Here is a 26,880-nt window from a genome sequence, read left to right as displayed (position 1 = left end):
CTCTGTGTTACTCCCTTGTATTTTTTTTATTTCTTATTTTTGTTTATTTTATTTTTATTCCTCATGCACCTTCTGTAAGTACTATGCCAATATGTGACCAGTGAATTTCTCCGCTGTGAGATCAATAAAGCTCATCTAATCTAATCAAGTAATCATGATCAAATATATAGACAAGATCTCGTAATTATGAGATAATATCTCTTAATTAACGACTTTTCAGTCGTTAGCACAGCATCTTTAGGCTAACAGCTGGTAGAAATTGTTGAAATGAAGTCATCATTAACCCTGTAATGCCAAATGTATCGTATTTGATACATACGGTTTCTGAAATGTTTTGCGTCTGACACCTTTTGCATAATTTAATGATAAAAACTTTGCTCAGAATCCTATTGTACACAATCAGATATACCTGATAACAGAGGGCAGAAGACTACACAAAAAATAATCTTGACTTATCACATAGTAATAAATTATTAATATCAAAAATGTATTTCTGTTTTTTCTTTTTACATATTTTGTTTAAAGGCCAAATAAGGAATTCAAACAAAAAAAAAGTAATTTTCTGTTTTGTTTTATTCTTGGATCGGGCTTTAAAGGGTTAAATAACTATTAGTTAAACACAGGCATGAATGTGTTTCTACAGTAGCAGCTATTTATTCTAAAATGATTCATGTTTAATATTTTATTTGAGCTAAGCTAATGTTAGCTTCCATGTTTATTATATGAACACATTTACAGTCATAATCTACGGAGCCCCTCTGATGACATGGTCAAAAAAATTTTTTAATTGTGCCCACGAAGTAGTATTTCGTGCGCACGAAGTAGTATTTCGCGGCCACGCAATAAGCATAACGTGCGCACGAAATACTACTTCGTGGCCACGCAATAAGTTTAACGTGTGCAATAAATACTTATTAATAATATCAATAAATCCGCCTCTGTTTTCAGGCTTATGTTAACTGTAATGACTTATCTTGGACAGGCTGCTATGTAAACGGGCCTTTAGTCCTTCGTTTAGCTATGCTGCGGTTGTTTACACTACGCCTTTTCCACCTAAAATGGCGTCTTAGCAACAAATGTCACGTGACTGGCAGAGACCGACTGGGTAAGCAAATCGAGCGCGCCTTAGACCTTAGATAAGGCGCGCTCGATTTGCTTACCCAGTTGTCCAGGAATGATATTAATATTATTAATAAGTATTTCGTGCACACGATAAACTTATTGCGTGGCCACGAAGTAGTATTTTGTGCGCACGATAAACTTATTGCATGGCCCCGAAATAGTATTTCGTACGCACGTTATACTTATTGCGTGGCCACGAAATACTACTTCGTGGCCACAATTAAAAAAATTTTTTGACCATGTCATCAGAGGGGCTCCGTAATAATCAGTTTGCGTTCTGATGGCATTTTAGCCAAAGGATTTTTATCAAAAACATAATTAATGTGCACAACTGAAGAATAGTTGTATTACCTAACCATGTAAACAGAGTTTTATGGGGCCCCCAGGACCTTAGGGCCCTAGGCAGCTGCCTAGTATTGCCTAATGATAATATATATATGATCCAAATCAGACTGTTTTTATATAGTTTAAAAAGCTTACTGGAAAAATGATCAAGAAATAAGTAAAAATGTCTTTAATTAAGTGTATTTACCCCTAATTTGAGCAGATAAATGACATAGTTTGCTAGTGGAATTAGTATTTTTTACTCCTAAAGTAAGATAATTAGATAAAATGCACTTGAAATAAGACAATACAATCTTTATTCGTATTTTAGGTGTACATTGTCTTGTTCCATTGGCAAAATGTCTTTTACCTCCTTAATCCAAGAAAAAATGCGCTTTATTTAAGATAAACTGACTTATCTATATTTTGATTTTTTCTAGAGCTCTTCCCTCCTTATTAATAAACATTCTGCTCTTCAGAACCACAGCCAGGCATTAAAGAGGATGAATCAGAGCTTTCACTTTGTTAATTTTCCACATGTTTTATTGGTTTTTATGAAATGTCCTCTCTGGGCTTCCATACAAGTTGCAGCCTGAACTAACATCTGAAAAATGTCAGAGCTTTAAGAGCCACTTGAAACCTTTCTAGATGAGTCTGAGTGCTTTGCAAACAGTTTAATGTCCTTCCAAGTGTTTCACACACTGATGAATCTGTTTAACATGTGAGTTTCAGATAAAATCATATTTCAGCTCTTTATGATGAAGGATTTATTTTAATCACTCCGTTAAAACAAAAGGAGCCATGTCGCATTTTATTTCCAGCAATGGTGTCTATTTTCCTCTGTGTTTATTAGACATGTGTGATCAGTGCTGACAGGGGGAGTCCAGGCTCTGGCCGCAGCGCCAGCAGCTGTAATGCTGAGGGTGCCAGGCCCGTCCGTCTTTGGCCCTCCTGAACGACCTGCAGAAGATGAGCTGAGGGCGGAGAGGCATCAGGTGAGAGAATTATTACCAACCACAGACATGCATATATAATCTTCATGTTTTTAAAAAACTTCCTGCTGCAGGAAATGTTTTCTGCAGAGGGGATGCCTCACCTCGTCGCAGCCGGAGCATCGCGGCCACACAGACTCACAGTAATGCCGACCGCACAGCAGCTTCTGGTTGGACCAGAAGTACACCAGGTCCACCAGGCCATGGCCGCACACTGAGCAAACAAAGCAGGTGGGATGCCACAAGGCGTCCAGGTAGCCTGCACGCTCTGCGTAGACAGCTGGACTGTCCTTCAGAACCTCCTGCTGGCAGCCAATGCAGCGCTGGAAGACAAAAGCACGAAGAAAAGGTTTGTGCAGAGCTCAGGTTCAGCCTGTCAGCAGAAACCTCCAACATCCAGGCAACTTCCTGTGACTTCTCTTCTTAAAGCTGCACTTTAAGGATCTTTGGGGAAAGTGAATCTGCTCCTTCTGTCCTCTCTTGTCTTCACTCTGACTACTTAAAAAAAATATTTTTTTCAGTGAAGATTCTTTTTTCTGTTTTTTCAGAGCGAAGCAGACCTGCAGGTCTTCACACCATAATCCAAATCCAAAACAGTCATGAGGTGAGAGAGCTGTCCATAACTGTTATTTTGGATTTGGCCTTCCCCTTATCAAACCTCCCCTGGATGTGCTGGAGTTTTTTGATATCTCCAACTGTATCCTGTCAAGGATAAAGTGTGAAATATGCTTTTTTTTTACCCCTCTCCCCCCTTCCCAATGTGGCTCCTAAATAAAGGCACTGTTATAGGGAACCGCCTCATGGGGGGGCCCTTGGCAGCCATTAGAACAAACCAAGTTTCTGTCTGGTTCTTCTGTCATTTACTCACATATTCAGTTTGGTTGCTGGTTCCGTTCACAGCAGAGGAGATGCTGCTCTGATTCAGGTGCTGCGCCGTATCGGCCTTATCGCTGTGATCTTTAAGCTCCTTTGCCATCCTCTGAGCAGCTGCTTCTCTCAGAGCTCCGCCCTCTCCAGGTAGGGCCACCTCGCCCACTCCTAGAACCTCCTGTTTGAACTGCTTCACAAACAGGATCATGGTGGAAACCTGCAGATATAAGGACAGGGCTTACCTGTGCCCACTGGAAGGCACCCATGGGGTTCACTGAAAACAAGGATGCAGGCGGTACCTCTTCCTCACTGCCCAGACTTTGACACTTCATGGGGTCCTGATCGTAGACTGGAAGCTGGCTGAGCAGCTGCCTGCGGCGCTGCAGGGCCCCGGCGGTCCCTGAGACGGGCCTTTGGCTCTCTGGCAGGAGCTCCATGTACTGCATGGCCTGGAGGATCAGCAGGTCCAGCTCAGCTCAGAATAGTGACATCAGCATGTTCCCCTGGATGGGGACAGTGTTTAATAACCTCTGTCGTTTATTAACTAGTAGTTCTCCAGTTGTTTCGTGGAGTTTTCATGGTTTGCAATAATGTTTTTTTTACTACTTTTTATTACATCAGGTTACTTTAAATAAAACTAATTTAAAAAGAGTAAAAATTAAATGTATTTTAAATACATTTAATTTTTGATAACCTGCTGCAGTTTCTAATAACTGGGCCTTCACATAGCACACATAACTCATCTGTGATTTTAAATTTTAAGTATGTTTAGATTTTGGAGCCTGTTGAAAGGCTAAAACTAAAGCCCCCATAGTCTGAGTCAAGCGTGAGGTTCATATCTCTCCATAGCTTCATCTGGTCTGTTCCTGTTTGGCTGTGACTCCATCCTGGAGAGAAATATCAGCTGTGCTGCTGCCATCAACACCTTTGTTTCTAGATGTTGGAGCTTGGCCTGTTTTCCAGTGTAGTCCTGTTTCTCTGACTGTGACTAACTGGATGTGCCCCCTTCATCCTCTGACATGGGAGCTGGCTCGGAGCTCGTCTGCCTGGCTGTGTGTTTCCTGGACGGGGCCGCCTGTGGAGCTGGTTGACAGTTGCCTTTTGTATCTATGCTTCTTTTTCTATGTCTGCTTCTGTCTCCTTGAACCCCAGTGGGCCTCAGCAGATGGCCGCTCACACTGAGCCTGGTTCTGCTGGAGGTTTCTTCCTGTTCAAAGGGAGTTTTTCCTCTCCACTGTCGCTATAAGCATGCTTAGTGTGAGGGATTGCTGAAGAGTCAATGAGTCGATGCAATCAGCTGGTTTTCCTTAGATAGAAAACTTTGAATCAATCTGACTGGATGATCTGGTGAACTGGAAAGTGACCTGAGATGACATGATGTGAATTGGAGCTATAGAAATAAACTGAATAGAATCTCTTCTGCTGTGACTCAGCTTCCCTCCACAGGTTCAGAGATGCTCCTTCCAGGTGTTTCGTGTGACACAGCTGTGTGTCGTCAGCGCACCAACAATGACTAACAGCCTGGACCAGCATTAGTAAACCTAGTCAAACAAAAGTGTTGGATAAGGCAAACCTGATGTTGGGCTATTTCACTGAGGCACATGTGGAAAGCAGGCTGAGTGGGATTTGGAGCTGTCTCTGCAGGATCAGCCGCAGTAATGTCTGTAATTACAGGCTGCACTCAGGCCTGTTTGAAAGCAGACAGTTTGAACCATCGCCAAAGAGACGGATACCCTGAGCTATCTGGGTCCCACAGAAGATATGAGTTAAAGGAGAAAACATCCTGCTGGGCTTATAGCCTAACCTCCAGGTCATAAAGATTCATCAGAGTTTAATCTTAGGAGCTCTGAAAGAAGATCAATCTGTAAATGTTTGCTTTCTTTATCTTTTTTTGGATGTGTTACGTTTGCTTGAGAGGTTCTTAGCCTAATGTGAAGCAGCTGGGATGAGATTCAGCTCCTCCTGCTCTGGTTTAGCGGTTCTTACAAAGTCAGACTGCTGCCAAAGCAGCAAACACACAATACTTATACAAGTGGCTTTATTTAAAACACATCCAAACTACTCTATATGCGCATTTTGAACATTTTACGCCTGTTTATTCAGTAACACAAGGCCCCCAATATGTCACAACCATGACTTCATGCTCCTCGGCGCTCTCTTGCTTTTTATGCGCCTGTAGATTCTGTCCTGCAAAAAAAAAAAGATTCTGTCCTGCATATATATATATATGATATATTTGAGCCTCATTATATTGACTCTGAACACTGAAAATGTTCAAAATGCAGGTGGAGAGAGTAGTTTACATGTGTGTGTTTTAAATATAACTGACCGCATCAGTATGCTGGTAAAGATTCTCAGTCATCCAGGGCATAGTCCTTCCAAAAAAGTTAAAAATCAATCGAAGACGTTTCTCTTCCATCCAGGAAGCTTTTTCAATTCAAAATGTCAGAAATAGCGTTGAGTTCCAGGTTTTATCCAGGAGCCCAACAAAGCCTGGTTTTAGTTTAGAAAACATGCAAATAGAAACGGATGAAAGGGTCCCCCCCTTTGGAATGGGGGTCGTTTGGCTTCTTTGTTAGCCTGCAATGCTCCATACACTGCAAAAATATCAAGAATTAAGTAAAATAATTCTTAAATTGAGTGTACTTGCCCTTAAGTAGATAAATAAGATAATTTGCCAATGGAATTAGTACTATTATTCCTAAAAGAAGATAAGTAGATAATATGCAATTGAACTAAGACAAAGCAAATTTTTTTCCTATTTTAAATGTAAATTGTCTTGTTCCATTGGCAAAGTATCTTATTTACCTCCTCAATTCAAGAAAAAATGCACTTAATTTAAGCAAAAATTACTCATTTAGATTTCCATTTTTTGCAGTGTACCGTTTCAGAGACATATACAGGTACAGGGTCTGAGTCGCATCATGTCTGTAATAAAAATCATTGTGGAGGGAATGAGGCTGAGTGTCCATATATACATATATATTCAGGCCAAGAAGTGTTTGGGGCTCAAAATCAGGAGCAAAATTTATGCTTATTTAGCGTGTTTTAAGAGAAAACAAAGGGTTTTTTTATACTTCCAAGTAATTTTTTCACTATGTCCTTCAATCATTTATAAAAACCTTAGTTTTTTAAATGAATATTTAGTTTGGAGCGAAATATTTAGTTTTCAAATCAAATATCTATTTTTTTAATAAATATTTAGCTCCAAGGAACATACTTGACAAACTAAATATTTAGCTAGCTAAATATTTATTTAACAAACGAAATATTTAGTTTATTAAATAAATATTTAGCTAGCTAAATATTTATTTAATAAACTAAATATTTAGTTTGGAGCAAAATATTTAGTTTATTAAATAAATATTTAGCTAGCTAAATATTGTTTTAACAAACGAAATATTTAGTTTGGAGCAAAATATTTAGTTTTCAAATTAAATATCTATAAATATTTAGCTCCAAGGAAAACACTTGACAAACAAATATTTAGCTAGCTAAACATTTGTTTAATAAACTAAATATTTAGTTTGGAGCTAAATATTTAGTTTGCAAAATAAATATTCAGTTTTTTAAATAAATATTTAGCTCGAAGTAAAATACTTAAACTAAACATTTAGCTTAGATCAAAATATTAGACAAACTAAATATTTATTTAACAAAATAAGATTTATATAATAAATGAGTGAATGACAGTGAAAAAAAGAACTGGAAAAAATAACCCCTGATTTTTATCTTAAAACGCACTAAATAACCATAAATATTGCTCCTAATTTTGGACGGCGCCGCATTATATGTGCTGCAGAGCTATTATTTTCAGAAGCTGTGAGGCGATAAACAGCAGATAGAGAAATATGTCTGCATAAATCCCAACAGACTGCTAAGAACTAGCTAAGAGAATTATTAAGAAATAAGATTACTTTTTTTTGTCTGTGAGGAATACTATTTTTAAAGTAGCTCTATTTTAAATACTTCAGAATAAAAAACTTAAATAGTTTGATAAAAAGGCTGCTTCATCTGGCCTTCTACAAGTGGAGCATTAAATGTTTAAACATGTTTAAAATTAAATAATCAGGAAGGAAATAAATTAAACGTGATTCTAGAAAAGAAGGATGTTTCCCGTCTGCCAGCAGGACGTCAGAAACTGCAGGAATCTCACCAGTTTCTGGTTGAGTCCGGCAGGGGCCCAGTCGTATGTGGTGGTATGGAAAGTTGGGTCTTTGCGTGAAACCACCGGGTTGGTCACAATCATCCGGTTTCTCTTGTACACCCGAAGGCCGCCGCCTCCTTTGACCTTTGCAGTTAAGTGTGAGCAGGGCGAGTCTCCCAGCAGACGTCCCATCCGCTGGTCATCCTCCTGGTCGCCCTCAGGAGCGTGGTCTGCCGAGCTGCAGCCGCACGCCATGCAGGCTTTCCTGGAGCACAGGGATCAACAGGATTCTGTTTATTTCAGTAAACATTAATTCCTTCTAAGAATTCTTTTTTTTCTAACGTCCCATCTTAATAAAAGTTGTTTCTAGAAATTCTTGCTTACAGATGCAGAAACTGTGGCTGATTGCTGTGTTGTATGAAGCAAAAGTCTATTATTTTTATCATTTTGTTGTTAAAGTGACATTTCAAAAAGCTGAAAAAGAAGCAGGTTTACCTCCAAGAATGGGGCTGATATCCAGAACAGCTGCCTTTACAGAGCAGACACTGGCCAGGACCTCTGAGAGACATCTGGAAGGAGAAACCACAGCAAAATCAGAGTCAAAGACGTTTCACTAACCAGCATTCTGACATTAAAACTCCTCCTCATTTCATCTTTTTTCTTTTCTTTTTTTGTTCAAAAACATTAAAACACCGTAAAATGAAGCATGCCCCCAAATGAAAAAACACAAAAGTCTGAAAGAGACTCAGAAAAATAGAGAGAAAACATCCTGATGGTGAAAAAATAGAAAATATCTGGAGGCAGGAAAATATCAGGAGAAAATATTTACTGATGATGGATGGATGGATGGATGGATGGATGGATGGATGGATGGATGGATGGATGGATGATGGATGGATGGATGGATGGATGGATGATGGATGGATGGATGGATGGATGGATGGATGGATGGATGGATGGATGGATGGATGATGGATGGATGGATGGATGGATGATGGATGGATGGATGGATGGATGGATGGATGGATGGATGATGGATGGATGGATGGATGGATGGATGGATGGATGGATGATGGATGGATGGATGGATGGATGGATGGATGATGGATGGATGGATGGATGATGGATGGATGGATGGATGGATGGATGGATGGATGATGGATGGATGGATGGATGGATGGATGATGGATGGATGGATGGATGGATGGATGGATGGATGATGGATGGATGGATGGATGGATGGATGATGGATGGATGGATGGATGGATGATGGATGATTGGATGATGGATGGATGGATGGATGATGGATGGATGGATGGATGGATGGATGGATGGATGATGGATGGATGGATGGATGGATGGATGGATGATGGATGGATGGATGGATGGATGATTGGATGGATGGATGGATGGATGGATGGATGATGGATGGATGGATGGATGGATGGATGATGGATGGATGGATGGATGGATGGATGGATGATGGATGATGGATGGATGGATGGATGATGAATGGATGGATGGATGGATGGATGGATGGATGGATGGATGGATGGATGGATGATGAATGGATGGATGGATGGATGGATGGATGATGGATGGATGGATGGATGGATGGATGGATGATGGATGGATGGATGGATGGATGGATGGATGATGGATGATGGATGGATGGATGGATGGATGGATGGATGGATGGATGGATGGATGATGGATGGATGGATGGATGGATGGATGGATGGATGATGGATGATGGATGGATGGATGGATGGATGGATGGATGGATGGATGGATGGATGGATGGATGGATGGATGGATGGATGGATGGATGGATGGATGGATGGATGGATGATGGATGGATGGATGGATGGATGGATGGATGGATGATGGATGGATGGATGGATGGATGGATGGATGGATGATGGATGGATGGATGGATGGATGGATGGATGGATGGATGGATGGATGGATGGATGATGGATGGATGGATGGATGGATGGATGGATGGATGGATGGATGGATGGATGATGGATGGATGGATGGATGGATGGATGGATGGATGGATGGATGATGGATGGATGGATGGATGGATGGATGGATGGATGGATGATGGATGGATGGATGGATGGATGGATGGATGGATGGATGGATGGATGGATGGATGGATGGATGGATGGATGGATGGATGGATGATGGATGGATGGATGGATGGATGGATGGATGGATGATGGGTGGATCAATAATCTGTCTTTGTCTCATCAGGCTTTATTCTGTCTCCCAGTCTAATCCAGTTTAACTTGATCCAGCTCCAGTTAAACCAGTCTTTGCTTTCTGCTGATATCTGAGCCTCATCCTTCTAACTTATTTGCTTTATTTCATCTACGCGCCCTTTGACCTTCAGTAACATTCTTATTGAAGATGATGTCAGAGAAACAGATCTCTATCTGAAAGCTTCAGACTCCAGAAATCTCCAAATAGATCTCCTTCTGTTAAAACTGAGGCTCATGATATGTTGGTGTAAACAGCTTCATGCAAACAGGAACAAACCCGGAGCTTCAGGTCATTAGATGTCCTGCCTTAAAAGCCTGAGGAGACGTTGATGAAGCTGTGTTTTGGAGCAGCTCCTCAGGGTGTGGAGGCAGCAGAGAGGAGTCCACATATACAAACCACAGTCAGAGCAGATGATCTCATAGATCCACCCATCACTGATCCTCTCCGTACCACAGCCTGGCTGCTGCAGACGCTTCAAATAACCTAAACCTCTGGTCATTCCAACCTTTTGCAATTTTGTTCACCATCACATTAGTATTTTGTAGCGCTTCCCGCTGTCATCGCAACCCCAACCCCTTTACAGAAGAACAGAAGACCTCACCTATTCAGCCAGGCTAACAATTCCCTTTAAAGTTGTAGAGAAATCGTATTTAAATGTCAAATCATTCTGGCTTAAACATATATATAAATGTACTTTTAATCAGACAATATTGTCCCAAAAGTTATAAAATTTGTTTTAAAAAAATCCTCTATTAAAATCTGTGTTTTTTTTCGTTATCTTCTGCAGGCCAGTTAGTTCTACGTCAGCGTGAACACCTTTATTCAGCCAATAATATATCAACGGTCATTTGTCAATTTGTCAAATTCCTTTCCCATTGAGTTGCGTCCCAGTGTACAGGGGATGGACGTCTGTGTCTTCGGCAGGCGTAGAGCTAACAGAACTGGCAGCGTTGCGAGGCAAGGGCTCAAACATGTACGGCTGGAAGCCTTCTACACCAAACCAAGCTTCTGCCGCCCTGGCGTCCTCTTCCACAACATCTTCGTCCCGCTTTCCTCCTCTAAATAAAAAATGGATGACGGAGGAGACTCATCCACGACCTCCGACACTAAACTCTCCTCCTCTTGCATGTTTCCTCTGTCCATAGCGTTCCTTGACAGCGTCATTTCTAAGTCACCAATTTAGTGCTACTTGGTCCCAATGGAATTTCCCATTGGGAACCTGCTAGCACTAAGATGCTAACTGGTTAGCAAGATGCTTCCAACAAACCGGCCACAACCAAACTTGCTTACAAACCTTCCTCCACAATAATCCCGCCCCCTTGATAATCGACCAATCACATTCACTTTATTCACTCGTGTAAAGTCGGGCACCATTGAGGAGAATTCAGGAATGCAACGATTGGAACAGTCACTTCCCTACGACTTTAACGACCCCCCTTTCAGAGACATAGACAGGTATGGGGCATTGCAGGCTAACAAAGAAGCCCAACGACCCCCATTCCAAAGGGGGGACCCGTTCATTCATTTCTATTTACATGTTTTCTAAGCCAAAACCAGGCTTTGTTGGGCTGCTGGATAAAACCTGGACCTCAACGCTATTTCTGGAATTTTGAATTGAAAAAGCTTCCTGGATGGTTTGGTTAAATTTTTTTTCCCAGTTAGTCGTCCTCTCTCCAATTAGTCCTTCTTTCCCTACCGTGGGGTTCAGTAGCCTCCCTCCCTCAGGCTCATCCGGCTCCTTTCTTCTCTTCCAACCTTCCCTTCTGGGTTTTTTATTGTTCATTGCTGGATTCTTCGGTTTAATCACCTGTAAAGTAAGCTCCTCAATGTGTCCTTATCATACTGGGAATATTGGATTTAGGGATTTGTATTTAGACAGATTACATAATCAACTTTTTATGGACCACATCTTTGACTGACAGTTTTAAGCCATGATGGAGACACTCGCCTTGGACCAAATTGCTGTTTAGCTCATATGTGCAATTTATAGATCAACAATGAGAATGTGTGTTGTGCCAACAGCATGTCACCAGGTTTAAGCACAGCTCCAGAAATACCACAACATGTGGGATAACAAAGACTTTAGAGCCTCTGGCAGGAATCCTGACAGTAAAAACAACCTGCAGCTTTCTGTCTCAGAGTCTGTCCACCTGTTGGTCTGTCAGCAGGTATTACTGGAGCCCTCTGCTGCAGGCCTGCTACTAGGGCCTCCACATGTTGACGGAGGAAGGCAAGAGCTCAGAGATTATATAGATTACAGGCATGTCTGAAGACATAAAAACCTGGATGTCTCTTAACTTTCTCCTTCTGAATGCAGACAAAACAGAAGTTATAGTCTTTGGACCAGAGTCTCTGAAAAAGAAGCTGATTAGTCAGTCACTTCATTTGGATGGGATTAAACTGATTTCAGAGAAATATCAGCTGTGCTGCTGCTGTTAACACGTATAGATGATAGAGTTGGGCCTGTTTTTCAGTGTAGTCCTGATTTATTTGAAAAATACTGACGTAGCGCTCGTTCAGTTTCTGCCTGGTAGTGTGGTCAGTGTAGATTGATCCTGATTTGGTTCCTGGTTTCGGTTTCTGTCCGTTTTCTTGCCCCCCTTCAGGGATCATTGTTCCCTGCCTGGGGAAAATGTTCGTCCTCCGCCACTGGAAAGATTTATCCTAAATAATGAAGTCACAGGCTGCAGGGTCCATCTGTGAACGTTCCTGTTTAGGACATTTCTCAACATATTCTCATTATCAGTTCGTATGAAATCGTACGAAAACTTATGCACAGTATTTCGTACGTTTTTGACGTTTTTCCTCGAAAAAACACATCAGTGCGCATGCAGACAGACGAAAAAAGCAGATCTGCGGACGGACGTAAAACTGGGAAAAACAGTACAATAATTACTTCTTCATGTCTCTAACTACGTTGCTTGATGTTTTGTATCTTAGGGTTAATTGTATGTTAAATTGTATGTTATTGAATGGTGCGTAAGATGCGCATGCGCAAGGATATCTTGTCTTGAGGCAAGACGTAAAAATAAGATGAAATACGACGAAAAAAATGTCAAAAACGTATGAAATTATGGTGCATAACTTTTCTTATGATTTCATACGAACTCATAATGAGAATACACTGCATGTCTCTACAACATAATGTGAAAGGAAAGGGGTCAGAGTGACAAAGGATGTCATCCGAACAGCTTCAGGAGGATCCCTGACTGACGGCAGCAGCAACACTCTATTATTAAACTGCACTGAGTTCTGCTTGATGGTCAATGACTATTCCTCCTCCTCTGCCCTACTATCATCTGGGGTACCACAGGGTTCCATCCTTGGCCCGGTCCTGTTTTTACTTTACATGCTGCCACTTGGGTCCTTATCATTCCACCTTTACGCTGATGATGTCCAGGTATATTTATCAGTTCTCCCTAATACTGCCCCTGCTCTCGACTCTCTCCATAGCTGCCTTTTGGATATTAAAGAATGGCCTGCACAGAATTTTCTCCACCTGAATGAAGGTAAGTCTGACTTCATCATTTTTGGTTCTAAGGATGTCCCTAAGATTCTGTCCAGGGTCGGGGGTTCAGTCAGCCATGCCGTCAGGAACCTGGGAGTTGTCTTCGTCCGTAAACTTAACTTCAAACAACAAATAAATGCTGTTGTCAGAGCCAGCTTTTTCCAGCTGCGCCTTTTGACCGAAATCAAACCCTTTCTCTCACGCCAAGACCTGGAGAAGGCGATTCACGCATTTATTAGTTCTCGGTTGGACTACTGCACCGCTCTCTTCTCTGGCCTCCCACAGTCGTCACTCCAACGGTTACAGTTAGCACAGAAAGCAGCAGGTGGTCTCCTTCAGGCAAAGCCACATCACTCCCATCCTCTCATCCCTGCACTGGCTCCCGCTCCGTTTTCAGATTGATTTTAAAGTTTTAGCACTTGTTTTTAAAGTCCTTCATGGTTTTGCTCTGTTATATTTAACTGAGATGTTGACGGAACATCGCCCCAGCAGAGCTCTCCGGTCTGCTGATCACATCGTTCTGGGCGTCCCTAGGTCCCGGTATAAACAGAGGGGCCATCGTTCCTCTGTAGTCATCGCACCTAAACTGTGGAACAATCTGCCCCTCAGTCTGCGGGTTCTCACTAGTCTGCACCTTTTTAAGTCCAGATTAAAGACTCCTTTTTTTTTTACTTAGAAAATATTGTTTTATGCTTATGTTTTTTGTATGTTTTTTGTTTGTTTGTTCGTTTTGCAATGTTTTTATCTTTCTGTAAAGCATTTTGGTCTTCCTGCTGTTGTTGTAAAGTGCTATATAAATAAACTTTGATTTGATTTAAACAAAAACTCTACATCATGAACCAGTTGGACTATATAGACTGGAAAAATTGGACATATAGATAAGTCATTTTTCTTAAATTGAGGAGGTTAGTGAGACACTTTGTCAATGGAACAAGACAATTTACATTTCAGATATTATCTAATTACCTTATTTTAAGAGTAAAAATCCTCATTCCATTAGCAAATCATCTTATTTACCTGCTCAAAATGAGGGTAAATACAATTAATTTAAGACCTTTTGACTTATTTCTAGATCGTTTTTGTAGTGCAAGAGGTCTGAATCAGAGAAACCTGAGCAAAAGTAGAACTGAGTTCGGATTTCTGCCAAACTGGACATCGGATCTTTATAAAAGCCTCATTCAAGCAGGAAGTCTGAACATTTTATCTGTTTAATGTGATGAAGGCCTCCTCCCAAACGCTGATTCGTTCTGTTGGAGGACAGGAACCAACGGTTCTGCTCTAGAACCCAGTTTTAAGACAAAGAGGAGAAAGAAAATCTGTTGAATAAAGTGTGCAGCATTTCTAAATTTAGGAGTGAGATAAAGCGGGCATATTGTAGGTGGAGGGGGGGGCTACGCTGAGCACAGTTATTTTAAATATGTCAGCTATGCATGGAGAGGAAAAAGGCAGGAAACACGTTGAGATAAGAGGCTGAAGGTTACAGGAAAGGAAGAAGTCCTTCATGTGGCTGCAGCTAAAAAAACAACATCACATAGACGTTCCAGAGACATCATTGTGCAAAAGTTAACCCTTTATAGGGCGAGTTACCGTTATTAATCACTTGCATCCCCCTTACAAATGGAGTCCCCCCCCCCCCCCCCCCCCCACCCCACCCCCCCCACCCCGCCCCTCTAGTAGCACAAGATCTATATCCATCCATTCAGCAAAGATCCTGCTACATGGCTGGACATTTGATTTTAGCATTTGACCAATTAGATGAGCACTTCAATGATATATTACCTACTGGAGATTAAATTGAAAAAGAAAGTTAACATATCAAGAAAAACAGGCAAAAAGCTCATTGAAAAGTTAAAAAGTAAAGTTAAAGGAAAAGTCCACTCATATTCAAGATATGAAACTTCTAACAGTACCTTAAATCTGAAATTATTCCATCCTGTTCAATAAATGATCAGTGTTTTTAATTCAGAGTAATTTCCATGTGAATGTGCTTTACTGGAGGCATCCATGTTTGTCAAAGAACACTACTGCCACCTACTGGTTTGTGACGTCACGGTGCGGTATCGGCTGTTGATCAAGTCCCAGTGCTGTATCTGGTGTTTGTCGCAACGCGCTATTATCACGGTCTTGGTTCTGTATTCAGTTTCACTTTGATGCACGTTTGTCTTTGTTTTCTAGTTTTATTGGTTTAATTCATATTTAGTTGTGTTTTCTGGATTTATTTGAGTTCTTACTTTTTTCTTTGCTTGCCCTCTTTTGCCCTCTTGTGTCAGTCTCCTTTTCCCTAACTCCTTCAAGAATCCTCTTTTCACACCTGCTCCCAATCAGCTCATTAGTCCAGTCTTCGTTCAGTCTCCCATAAATACTCTCCATGCGCAGTTCCTCAGTGCTGGTTCCCCGTCTTTCCCTTGCCCCTCGTGCTTGTTTTCCCTGATGTCTCCATGCTTTTGGTTTATTTTACATTTTCATGTTGGATTTTTGGATTCCTGCCTCAGTTCCTTAAGAACACTACATTAAAACTCACCTCTGCCTCCCTGCCTCTGCATTTGGGTCTTTAAAACCTCAACCAAACCCTGACAGCTATTATCCAAGTCATCTTGAAAACATTCTTCTTCCAAATGTTGGCTACATATTACGTGTTTTTTCTCTGGCCAGAAGTTCGATGGCAAATCCTCCCTCTTCAAGTTGGCGATCCAACGACCAACCCGTCCGTGGAGGATCAGGAATCAGAAAGGTGGAATAACTCCTTTTTTCACTTTTACCCGATGTATTCCAGCATCCAGCTGCCATGCACGTGGGCATTGTCAGTTTCACTATAGCTCTGGTGAATTTCAATGGTGAAGTCCTCTGGAAATCTTCAATAATTGTTGTTGATTGCAGATGTGTCTAGTAGTTCCCATTGATTTAGCTTGTAAAGCGGGGAGAATGGCGCTAGGATTACCGCACCGTGACGTCACTGCTGTAGGATGACAGGGGGGAGGGGTTACTATATTTGGGCAAAAATGGCCGCTACCAGACGAAAATTATTGTTTTTATTTTTTTGATTAATGCTAAATTCATTAAATCACCGCAAACATATTAGTTTTAGGTATAAATAATGATCCATTGATTATTCCTTGCTGACTGGATTTCTCCTTTAAAAAGTTAATAAATCATATAAAAAAAATGTAAGTGCCAGTATCAGCATTAATGCCTCTAAGGTTATGTTGGACCAATAAAAATGTATGTTTTTCTTGAATTTCTTCTAGAAGCACTTTAGTTGTTTTTCTTAATATATTCAGGTAAGTTGGCGTTTCTTGTTACATTGACTTAAATTTTTTGCGATCAAAATATCCATATTTTTTTAATGTTACGAAGGTAATAAAGTCTTATCCTGGATTCCAATAACACTATTAGCTTCAAATTAAATGCATTTCACTGACTTCCCTATAAAGGGTTAAAGGTATAAAAGAACTCCAGAGTTTTACAAAACACTGTGTTTCGAAAAGGATTTAAATCAATTGCTTTTCGCAATTTACTTCTTTATGTGAGCAAAATGTACATTTTGATTCATTTTCTTCTTAAATATAACTTTTAATTTCAATAAATGATTGAAGTGAAAGAACATTTGTTTGGTGTTTTGATCCCAGCAGATCGTCCCCTGCAGCCTTTGTGTCCCTGGCAGCTATTCTCATCATGGCGAGTTTTAAGCTTCGGGGCTTAAATAAAGAGACCGAATCCCAACAGGTGGCCCCGACCCGTTAGGTTTGATGGACGAATGACAGGCGGCTCTGCAGCAATGTCACATTGCGATGTTAAAGTCACCAAAGAATTCAGTCCTGTGTGTAAATTTAGGTTCTCTTTATTTCTATTTCTTTATTTTTTGGAGTATTTGCTTCACTCAGCCCTAAGTAAATGTCTTTGTTTCTTGAAAATGAAAGTATAAATAGTTTTCAAATGTTTAATTTAAAGCATAAAGAAATTTCATTATAGTTGAGAGGTCCAGCATTGCTGTTCTGCTCAGACCTTTTTCACCTCCTTTGCCTTCAGAACCCAAACAGAAAATGAAGTGGATCACATGAACCAACCCAAAGATCTTCTTCTTCTTCTTCTTATGGGATTTTATGGCGGTTGGCAGACTTGTGAATTGTGCATTACCGCCACCAACTGATATGGAGTAAAGCAAGAAAACAGGAAACGATTCACCCCCCCAAAAAAAAAACCAAAAAAAAAAACCTGTGTAACTTAAACCAACATAATACTAAATCACATTTGCCCATATAATTTTAATTTACTCTAGGTCATCTTAACTCTGCCAGTTTCTGATGGTCCCATCGGTCCTCCCATCATACTTCCAACCATCTCCCAGTTCAAATCTTTAATGTCCAGATATTTTTCTGCAGCCTTCACTATTATTTTGATTTTTTCCGTTTTTGTTGTTGTCTGTGCAGTACAATTAATTACTTCTACCATGAAAAGAACAAAATTTGTCTTTTTAACAATAAGTGAGTCTTCATCAATTTTTAGAGATTTCTCTAGAGGTTTGGAATTTGCTGTGTGTTGAACTGTAGGTTTGGGTTTTTCTGACTGAGATGGGATCCTTTTTGCAGCTTCAGCGTAGGTTATTCCGAGCTCAAATTTCATTTTTTTAATTTCCTCAGACCTTTTGCTTGCTTCACAGCCGCGATAGGCAGCAGTATGTTCTCCGCCACAATTACAGCATTTTATTTTAGCTTCTTTTCCACATTTTCCGTACTCATGTTCTCCTGCACACCTTCCACACCTCTGTTTCCCTTTACAAACTGCTGCAATGTGACCGAATTTTTGGCATTTGAAACATCTCAATGGTGGAGGATTGTAGATTTTGACATTATAGCTTATGTAACCGATGAATACTTTGCTTGGTAATTGCTCTACTTCGAATTTAATTAGCACAGATAAACTGTCAGATCTTTCTCCGTTTCTTGTTGTTTTTAACCGTTTTACTTCTTTTACTTTTGCACCGCTTATGTTTTCCAGAATCTCTTTTTCAGAAATTTTTAGAGGAACTCCTCCAATGACTCCCCTGCTGATCTTTTTGTTCTCCATTAAGCTGCACTGAACTCTTATCCCGTCAATTTTGTTGATACGTATTGCTTTGCCTTGCTGGGCGCTGTCTCTGCAGTTAATTAGCAGGTCTCCACTGTACAGAATTCTGGCATCTTTGACTTCTCCGACAAGTTTATTGATGGTTTTTGTTAAGTGAACCGGATTCCAATTTGTGAAAGAGTCTGCCTGATTAACGACTTTGAATATGACTTTGAATTCATTTTGTTGTGCTGTGGAATGTATGGAATGATCATCACTGGATTGTTCTGAACTAGATTCCCCTTGAACTGATCTCTGTTTTTTCCGCTTTTTCTAATTTTTTGATGTTGCTATCTTCCAACCTTCATTGTCACTATTTCCCTCTTCCATCCCACAAGAATCGCTTCCTGTTTCCTCACTACTCACGGCCCAAGACATTTCTCCATAAGCAGCTTCAAAACACGCGCCATGCACCAAACGACCATCCACATGCAATCCTCGACACCTCTTCTTCGATGAACACACATCCGAATCATCGATCTTCTTTGCTCTCCTCTTGGTCTTTTTAAAGCCGGTTATCTTTTCAAACAACGCGGGTAAGCCAACCCAAAGATCTTCTGATGTCCTGCACTAAAGGCCTGGTTATTCTCCCTCAGCAGTGTGTCTCAATGAATTTGTTGCAGATATTTTTGATTTATGCCCAATATAGAAGCGTGGTCTGCGCTACGTTATTCCACACCACAACGCCAGAGGGCCAATCAGGAAGTAGCTGTGGGTCTAGATACGGCCGAGGCGGTGAGGAAGTGGGGGCAAGTTTGTTTGACAACGGAGGGACATGAGGGCCAAAAAGAGCGGGGATCCAGGTTGAAAAAGGGTCCCAGCGTTCTCGCGCACCTCGCTCTGCTAGCTGCTCCATCTTTACGAGTCGTTTTCCACAATGGCGGTCAGACAAACAAATCAAGCCGCTAAGAGACCAAACAGGAAATACGCATAGTGTAGAGCAGATATAGAACTAACCAATCAGAGGCCTCCTGTCTGCCGTCACCTACAATTTTGGGGAGGTGCAACAGAGTGTCTGCCTTAACTGTATAGCATGGAGGGGGCGGCATCATGCTGTGGTTCTGGTACACTAAACAGACTGGGTGAAATGATAATCACTTCATTAGTTTAACTTAAAGGGGAACGCTGTTTTTTTTTTACATTGGTCCCTTAATTTTCCGTTATTCCATCATGTTCTACTCACCCATATGAGTTTAGTGTCATTTGGAGCCGTTCTGAAGATATTCCGTTAGGTTATGGGGGCGTCTCTAGGTTTAAGAGACAAGGGTGGCTCAGCCCCTAGAAGATAATGCGCGCGCCATGCGCGCGCCGAATTTTTTCAGTGCACCTGCTAAGGCGTTGTCTAAGACAAGGGTGTAACTTTGTGTTGAAAGTTGGTGGGGACGGCTCATAAGGAAAGGGAGCTACCTGCGCGACGCCTTTTTTTTTTTTGTTGGAAAGGATAAAGACAAAAAAATGCGAATAACATTTATCAATTTAATGCTTACAGTTGAAAACATAACTGTTACAATATTCACTTATATATTTTGTGCAAAAAATATCACATAAATCTAAACAGACAGTACAAATCAAAGAAATCAAATAAATATATCAATTTTGTAGAACATTTATTGACAGTCAATTTTGGGTCACTTTTTAAAATTAATTTACTTTTAAACCAGGACTCGGACAAGATCTTATGGGACCTTAAGCAGAATATGATTAAGCAACTCCGTCTTTCTGTCAAGAACATCCACCAGCAGGGTATCCAGGGGGGAATTTACCATTAGGCAATACTAGGCAGTTGCCCAGGGCCCCAAGTTCTGGGGGCCCCATAAAACTCTGTTTCCATGTATGGTTAATACAACTAATCCTTATTTGTGCACATTAATTATGTTTTTGATAAAAATCCTTTGGCTAAAATGCCATCAGAACGCTGATAAATAGAGAGGAAAAAGGGACAAGAAGAGAGGGACAAAACCTAGAACAAATAATGGATGTCTATTCTATTAACATTTCTCTATCTGTACAATGGGTCTGTTTTATGGGTTTTCTTCTCAGGGGGCCCCCTGCCTGTCTTTGCCTAGGGCCCCAAATTTCCTAAATCCGCCCCTGAGGGTATCAATACTGATTTGATAGAATCTGGGAGAGCGGACTATGTTCAACCATCCATTTTCTTTAACCTTATCCCTCAGTGGGATCAGGAGGTGCTGGTGCATATCTCCAGCCACGTTCTGGGTGAGAGGTGGGATCACCCTGGACAGGTCACCAGTCTGTCGCAGTATGTTCAACCAGCTTAAAAGTAATCGGTAATCAGATTTATTATTTGCACTTTTACTAAGTGAACTTTCTAACTCCCTTAAATCTGAAATTCCAATGCCAAAATTGTTTAAATCTTTTATCTTTGGACCCCCTGCAGAGTGACGTCACACCTGCAAGATCCTATCCTTACCTTCCTGCTAGATTGCAAAAAGCAGCTTGCTCATGAGTTGTCAACTTAACACGCTAAATCTTAAATGTACATATAAAAGAAAAAGGGGTGCAGTGCTTGCTACTGAATGGCAACACTATCAAAGTCAGGAAAAAGTTTTAAGTAAAGCCGGGATTAAAACAGTAGCTACAAGAAGCTTCAAATAAAAGGTGTTCTTTATGTTTAACCTAAACACCAACTCCGATAGACCATCAGTAGAGCAGGTGTTTAAATTAATCAATCACTGCTGCGAAAGCTTATAGCAGTGAAAGCTAATATACCACAGCCATCACTTAATAAACGCAAAATAAACAACCCTCTAAAAACGGAAAACTGTAATGGACTGAAAGTCCTGTTTTTTATGTTTCTATGGCAACGATACTGAATGTAGTGTAGCTTAGAGACCTGCATGGGTCGAGTTTTACCAACCCGCACCCGCCCGAACCCGTTAGGATGACTACCGAACCCGACCCGTCACCCGCGGATATCTTCAATTCAAATGTTATGGGGAGAGGGCGGAGGGGGGTGATGGGGAGAAAGCGAGAGGCAACAGATTCTTTTTTCTGAGTTTTTTTGTCGGGGTTTGTGGACGGTGAGCAGCGGGGAGAACTTTTTTTATTTTCTTTCTGAGGAGCGGCATGAATGGGGTTTTAATCAGATATACACAGCACCGAAAGCAAAATACGTGTACAAAATATTGGTGGGGACATGTCCACACCAGTCCTTAAGGAAGTTACGCCTATGATTGTTCAGATTAACTTGTCTTCTTTATGGCTTTTATTCGGTGCTTTACTGCATTTGTTTTGGGAAAATATGAGGGAAAAATAAATACAGAAAAAAATATATATATTTTTTAAAATCGCAAAATAATTATAGGGTGGCTAATGCCAAAGAAAGGGTGGCTGAAGCCACCCTTAAATAGGTCTAACGACGCTTATATCCAAGTAACGTCTTCCTATGGGCAACGACTTGAAGGCACAAACTAAACTGTTCATCATTTATTCTTTATGGTACGCCAGCATTCAGAACATGGAGGCCAATCACTGTCCCCAGACATCCGCCGTTAGATTTTTTATATTTCTGTAAAAACAAAGCAGCGCGTGTATGACGTCATCGGCGCAGCGGCCTGGAGTTGTGACAGGCAGCCCGGGCCACAGGCTGCTACGCTCTACCCCTTCTATTCATTCTAGCTAATCTGAATCGTTCAATTCCATCTGGAGAGCGAGATCATCTGTGGTAGCAGCACTAGACATCTTCCAGGCATGTGAGGAAAACTAGCAGCAGTTCAACAGACAGGATGAAGGGATGGTAGCCGGTGCGCGGATGACGTCATACACACTCCGCTTTGTTTTAAAATAATATAAATATAAAAATCTAACAGCGGATGTCTGGGGGACAGTGATTGGCCTCCATGTTCTGAATGCTGGCGTAGCATAAAGAATAAATGATGAACAGTTTAGTTTGTGCCTTCAAGTCGTTGCCCATAGGAAGACGTTATTTGGATATAACCTAACGGAATATCTTCAGAACGGCTCCAAATGACACTAAACTCATATGGGTGAGTAGAACATGATGGAATAACGGAAAATTAAGGGGCCAGTGTATAAGAAGTGGTGTTTCACTTTAAGCCGGGCTTACACTGTGTGATATTTTCCATCGTTCCACGCAGCCACAGCTCCAGCTGTACGATGAAACTGCAGGGTTTAAAAGTTCGCAGCGCAGGATGTTTGTTCTCACACCCGACGCTCTGATGCGACCTTACAACGGCCGACATAAATTCTAACTTGTTTGATTTTCTTTCGAGCTTTAGATTCCTGATCGGGAGGTGGTCATGAGAGGCTGATCGCCCCTCATTGCCTCCGTATACTACACAACGAAGGGGAGTGGCGGAGGGGAGGGGTTAAATGCAGAGAAGTAATTTCCCTCTGGGATTATTAGAGTTTAAAAAAAAATCAAATAAAAAACGATGCAGAATCTCAGCCTGATCGAAAAATTATTGCACAACTGGAGATTCGCACTGCAGCCTTGCAGCAAGAAAGTTCATGGTTTGATTCTCGGCTGGTGTTCTTACTGCATGGAGTTTGCATGTTCTCCCTGAGCATGCGTGGGTTCTCTCTGGGTACTCTGCCTTCCTCCCACAGTCCAAAAACATGACTGTTAGGTTAATTGGCTTCTCTAATTTCTCCTTAGGTGTGAGTTTTTGTGTGAATGGTTGTTTGTCCTGTTTGTCTCTGTGTTGCTCTGCGATGGACTGGAGACCTGTCCAAGATGGATCCTGCCTCTCGCCCATAGACAGCTGGAGATAGACACCAGCACCCCCAGCTGGGATAAGCGTGACACAAAATGGATGGATGGACTGGAGAATCAGCCTGAAAAGGGCCAAAAGTCGTACAGTATAAGCTCGGCTTTAGGTTCTGTTAAGTCGTCTCTAAACTCCAGCCTAAAGCTGAAGATGTGCACCTAAAGGGAAAACGGCTCCGACATCCAGGAAGCTTTGAGGAGCCTGTGAAAAAGACAGAGTCCCACCCTGACGGGGTGACATTTCTCAACCAAGAAGGATTTTTCTGTCTGTGAAAAAATGTGATGTAAGAGGAGCATCAGTTCAACCAATCAAACTGTTTCTGAAGATTCCCTGTAATCAAGAAGTGTTTCTTATCGCTGCTGACGTTTTGATTTATCTCTGAAGTCTTTGAGGTCAGAGGGGCCTCCGTGCCATCGCCCTAATCTGTTTGCTTTCTCTGTAGATCATCTAAACTTAGGCTTAAACTTCTATTCTGCCAGATTCTAGTGGACTTCTAATCTATTGGATTAAAGTCCAGAGATTTGTGAATCGTCTGGTTTTAGCTGCACATATTTTAGCCTCTGTAGACGCCAGACAATCCGCAGTAACGTCACCTAAACAACTCAAATCAAATGTGGTGAAACCAATCCCTTCAGGAGGGAAAACTGCTCTAAACTTAACAGCAGAAGCTCTAGCAGTAATAGAAACTGGAAATGGATGTAAACCTTTGATAGATCATATCAACGTAGCGAAAAGAAGCAGATGGAAAAGTGTCTCCACCAGCAGGAGGAGATGCTACATCCAGCAGCCTGATGGCCCTCTGACCTCCACATCTGGATGTGTCCCTAAACAGGAATCTCCGTACCTTCTCCATGGCTGCGCTCGCGTCCATGTTGTCCTCCTCCTCCTCCTGGGTTCTCGCTGCCTCTGCTCTTCCAGGACAATGAGGCTTTAAATTCCTCTCCTGTCCACCACACTTCCTCTCTCCCCGCCCACAATCGCTCCCGCTGCCCTGCAGCACTTTTCACCAGCCTGCCTCTTCATTCACTCCCTGCTTCTTGTTAAACATCTTTTCTTTGAATGATTTCTGTCTGGAAACTCAAAGCAGCTAAATAACGCCCCCTTCATTGCATTAAGCTGTAATTTTTCTGCTTTTTTCCTCTGTTTTTTCTCCCCTCATCACTCCCAGCTTGTCCGACTGCCAGCTCTTCATCTCCTCCCTCTGCAACATGAACCCAGCAGGCTTCTTGCTCCAACATGCTGCAGTGGGAAAGTCAAACAGAAGAGGCTGTCAGACTTTACCTCGACACAGCGTCTAAATTCACAGAGGGGTTGCCACGTTGGTGTAGCGAGGTTAAAGGTCTCAGACACAACAGCTCCACTGTCTCCACTCAGCAGAGCAGTAAAGTGGGCCTGTGCTGGATGGAAGGACTACCTGGGGCAGTGAGGCCAGACCAGACTGTTTGTGTTTTGAACAAAGACTGAATGACTCCCCTTTTGCACCGTTACAGCCAATCAGAGCGAGCCTAGAAACTCCTCATCCAATCAGAGCTTTAGAAAGTTTTCAGTGCAGCTCAGAAGAACATTGAACAAGAAGGAAGAAGAGAACATCTTGTTTTTTTAACCCATTTTCTCACCTTGGAGAAAATGGGTTTCGATCCCTCCAAAAATGTTCTGATTCCGGATCTACAGAGTGGGAATCTTGAGCCCTCAACAGAGATTTTTATTTATAAAGATGTTCCCAGTTCAGGTTATTATCAAATAATGTTTATCTGGTAACAACAAGGGCAAATTAAATTCTATTCAGTTTATTTCTATAGCTCCAATTCACATCATGTCATCTCAGGTCACTTTCCAGTTCACCAGATCGCTTGTAGCAACAGTGGAGAGAAAAAACTCCCTTTGAACAGGTAGGAACCTCCAGCAGAACCAGGCTCAGTGTGAGCGGCCATCTGCTGAGGCCCACTGGGGTTCAAGGAGACAGAAGCAGACATAGAAAAAGAAGCATAGATAAAAAAGGCAACTGTCAACCAGCTCCACAGGCGGCCCCGTCCAGGAAACACACAGCCAGGCAGACGAGCTCCGAGCCAGCTCCCATGTCAGAGGATGGAGAGAGCACATCCAGTTAGTCACAGTCAGAGAAACAGGACTACACTGGAAAACAGGCCAAGCTCCAACATCTAGAAACAAAGGTGTTGATGGCAGCAGCACAGCGGATATTTCTCTCCAGGATGGAGTCACAGCCAAACAGGAACAGACCAGATGAAGCTACTATGAGAAAAAGCAGAGAGAGCAGAACGTTAGAGATTGAACTAACAGATTCTGCAGAGTGGGAGAATAGAGATAGAATGAAGCAGAATGATGAAAAAGGGGTCTAAATAAAGGCTTTTCTTTAAAAAAACCAAAAGGTTCTGGTATTTTCTATAAGCTTTTAATTTGAAAAAGCTTTTTTAGAGCCAGTGGGGAGTTAAGTTAGATTTTGGTTGACTTTGAATTTGTAGTTTTAAGATATAACAACACAAAGTCACTGTGCGGTTTTTTTGCAAATATCGATTATTTTTGTCTTCCTTTTCCTTTAAATCATAGTCAGGATTGTTTAAGCAGGCAGTGATTTATGGAAAAAAAATGTAAAAATCTGATTTCTTTTTTTTTCAAAATAAATTGGGAGATCTAACTTAATTTCAGAGTCTAAAGCATTTTTTTTCCACAGACATAACCTCTTTAATAGATTTGTGGGGCTTTTTAGAAAACAATCATCAATTAAATTGTTCTGATGATGAAGTAAAAAATCTTGGTGTTGTTTTTGATCAGGACCTGTCATTTAAATCCCATATCAAAGAGGTTTCTAGAATTTCCTTCTTTCATCTGAGGAACATTGCAAACATTAGAAATCTCCTGTCCAGGGGTGATGCTGAGAAACTAGTCCATGCATTTGTTACTTCAAGGCTGGACTATTGTAATTCTTTACTATCAGGAAGTCCACAAACTGTAGTTAAAAGCCTTCAGCTGATCCAAAATGCTGCAGCCAGAGTTCTGATGAAAATGAAAAAGAGAGATCATATCTCTCCTATCCTGGCTTCTCTTCATTGGCTTCCTGTTAAATCCAGAATAGAATTTAAAATCCTCCTTCTCACATATAAAGCCTTAAATATTTAAGTTATTTTCCATATTTATGCTGCTATAAGTTTAGGCTGCTAGAGGACGTAGGGACCACTTTTCATCTTTCCGCTTTATTCTGTCTCTATTCTCCCCTTCTGCATTATTTGTTAGTTCAATGCCTAACTTTATGTTATCTCTCTTTTGTCCCTTTTGACATAAAAATTGTCTCTTAGTTCAACTGCTTAATGTTTCTTTTCTAAAAACAAAAGCCGCCTGAGGAGCTAGTTTACCGTTACCTTTGCATCTTTGTTCAGAATGATGTGTGGTATTTGGGCGTTTTCCATTTAGACCATAAAGTCACATATTCTGAGCAGACCATCCTCTATCTGTGTGCTTTGTCCCATTTATCGGGTTTTTAGATAACTGCTTTTCTACTAAGCTGTGGATTTCTGCAGCTCTCTCGTTCATCGTGGGAATCTTGGCTGTTTCTATGATTAATGTGGACGTCTTCGTCTCCGTAAAGTTACGGCTCAGGCAGCTCATGAGTCGGCCCTTTTTGTAGACTTGGTGTTCCTAGACCAGTCCAACCTATTATTAAAGTACACTCCCAGGTACTTTTACTGGTTCATCGTATCTACAGACACCCCCTGGATCCCTGTATTGTAACTGACAGCAGAGCATGTAGAAAAGGGTGGTTAGATTTCATGATTTAAC

General features: G+C 41.3%; 1 protein-coding gene across 1 annotated transcript; it reads right to left on the bottom strand.

Moving 5' to 3' along the window:
• Positions 1 to 1,971: 1,971 nt before the first annotated feature.
• On the bottom strand, positions 1,972 to 24,495 carry lmcd1 (LIM and cysteine-rich domains 1). The gene is made up of 7 exons (XM_038279641.1): positions 23,933 to 24,495; positions 7,951 to 8,024; positions 7,465 to 7,720; positions 3,608 to 3,757; positions 3,307 to 3,525; positions 2,543 to 2,761; positions 1,972 to 2,420 (listed from the first exon to the last, which is right to left on the bottom strand). Exons 1-7 carry the CDS (start codon positions 23,957 to 23,959, stop codon positions 2,310 to 2,312), a joined length of 1,056 nt encoding a protein of 351 aa, XP_038135569.1. The 5' UTR covers positions 23,960 to 24,495; the 3' UTR covers positions 1,972 to 2,309.
• Between the last annotated feature and the right edge of the window lie 2,385 nt (positions 24,496 to 26,880).

The sequence above is a fragment of the Cyprinodon tularosa genome, unplaced genomic scaffold (genome assembly GCF_016077235.1).
Source record: "Cyprinodon tularosa strain WSP-4 unplaced genomic scaffold, ASM1607723v1 ctg152, whole genome shotgun sequence".
In the NCBI taxonomy this organism is placed as follows: domain Eukaryota; kingdom Metazoa; phylum Chordata; class Actinopteri; order Cyprinodontiformes; family Cyprinodontidae; genus Cyprinodon; species Cyprinodon tularosa.
This window is presented reverse-complemented; position numbering and strand designations above follow the sequence as displayed.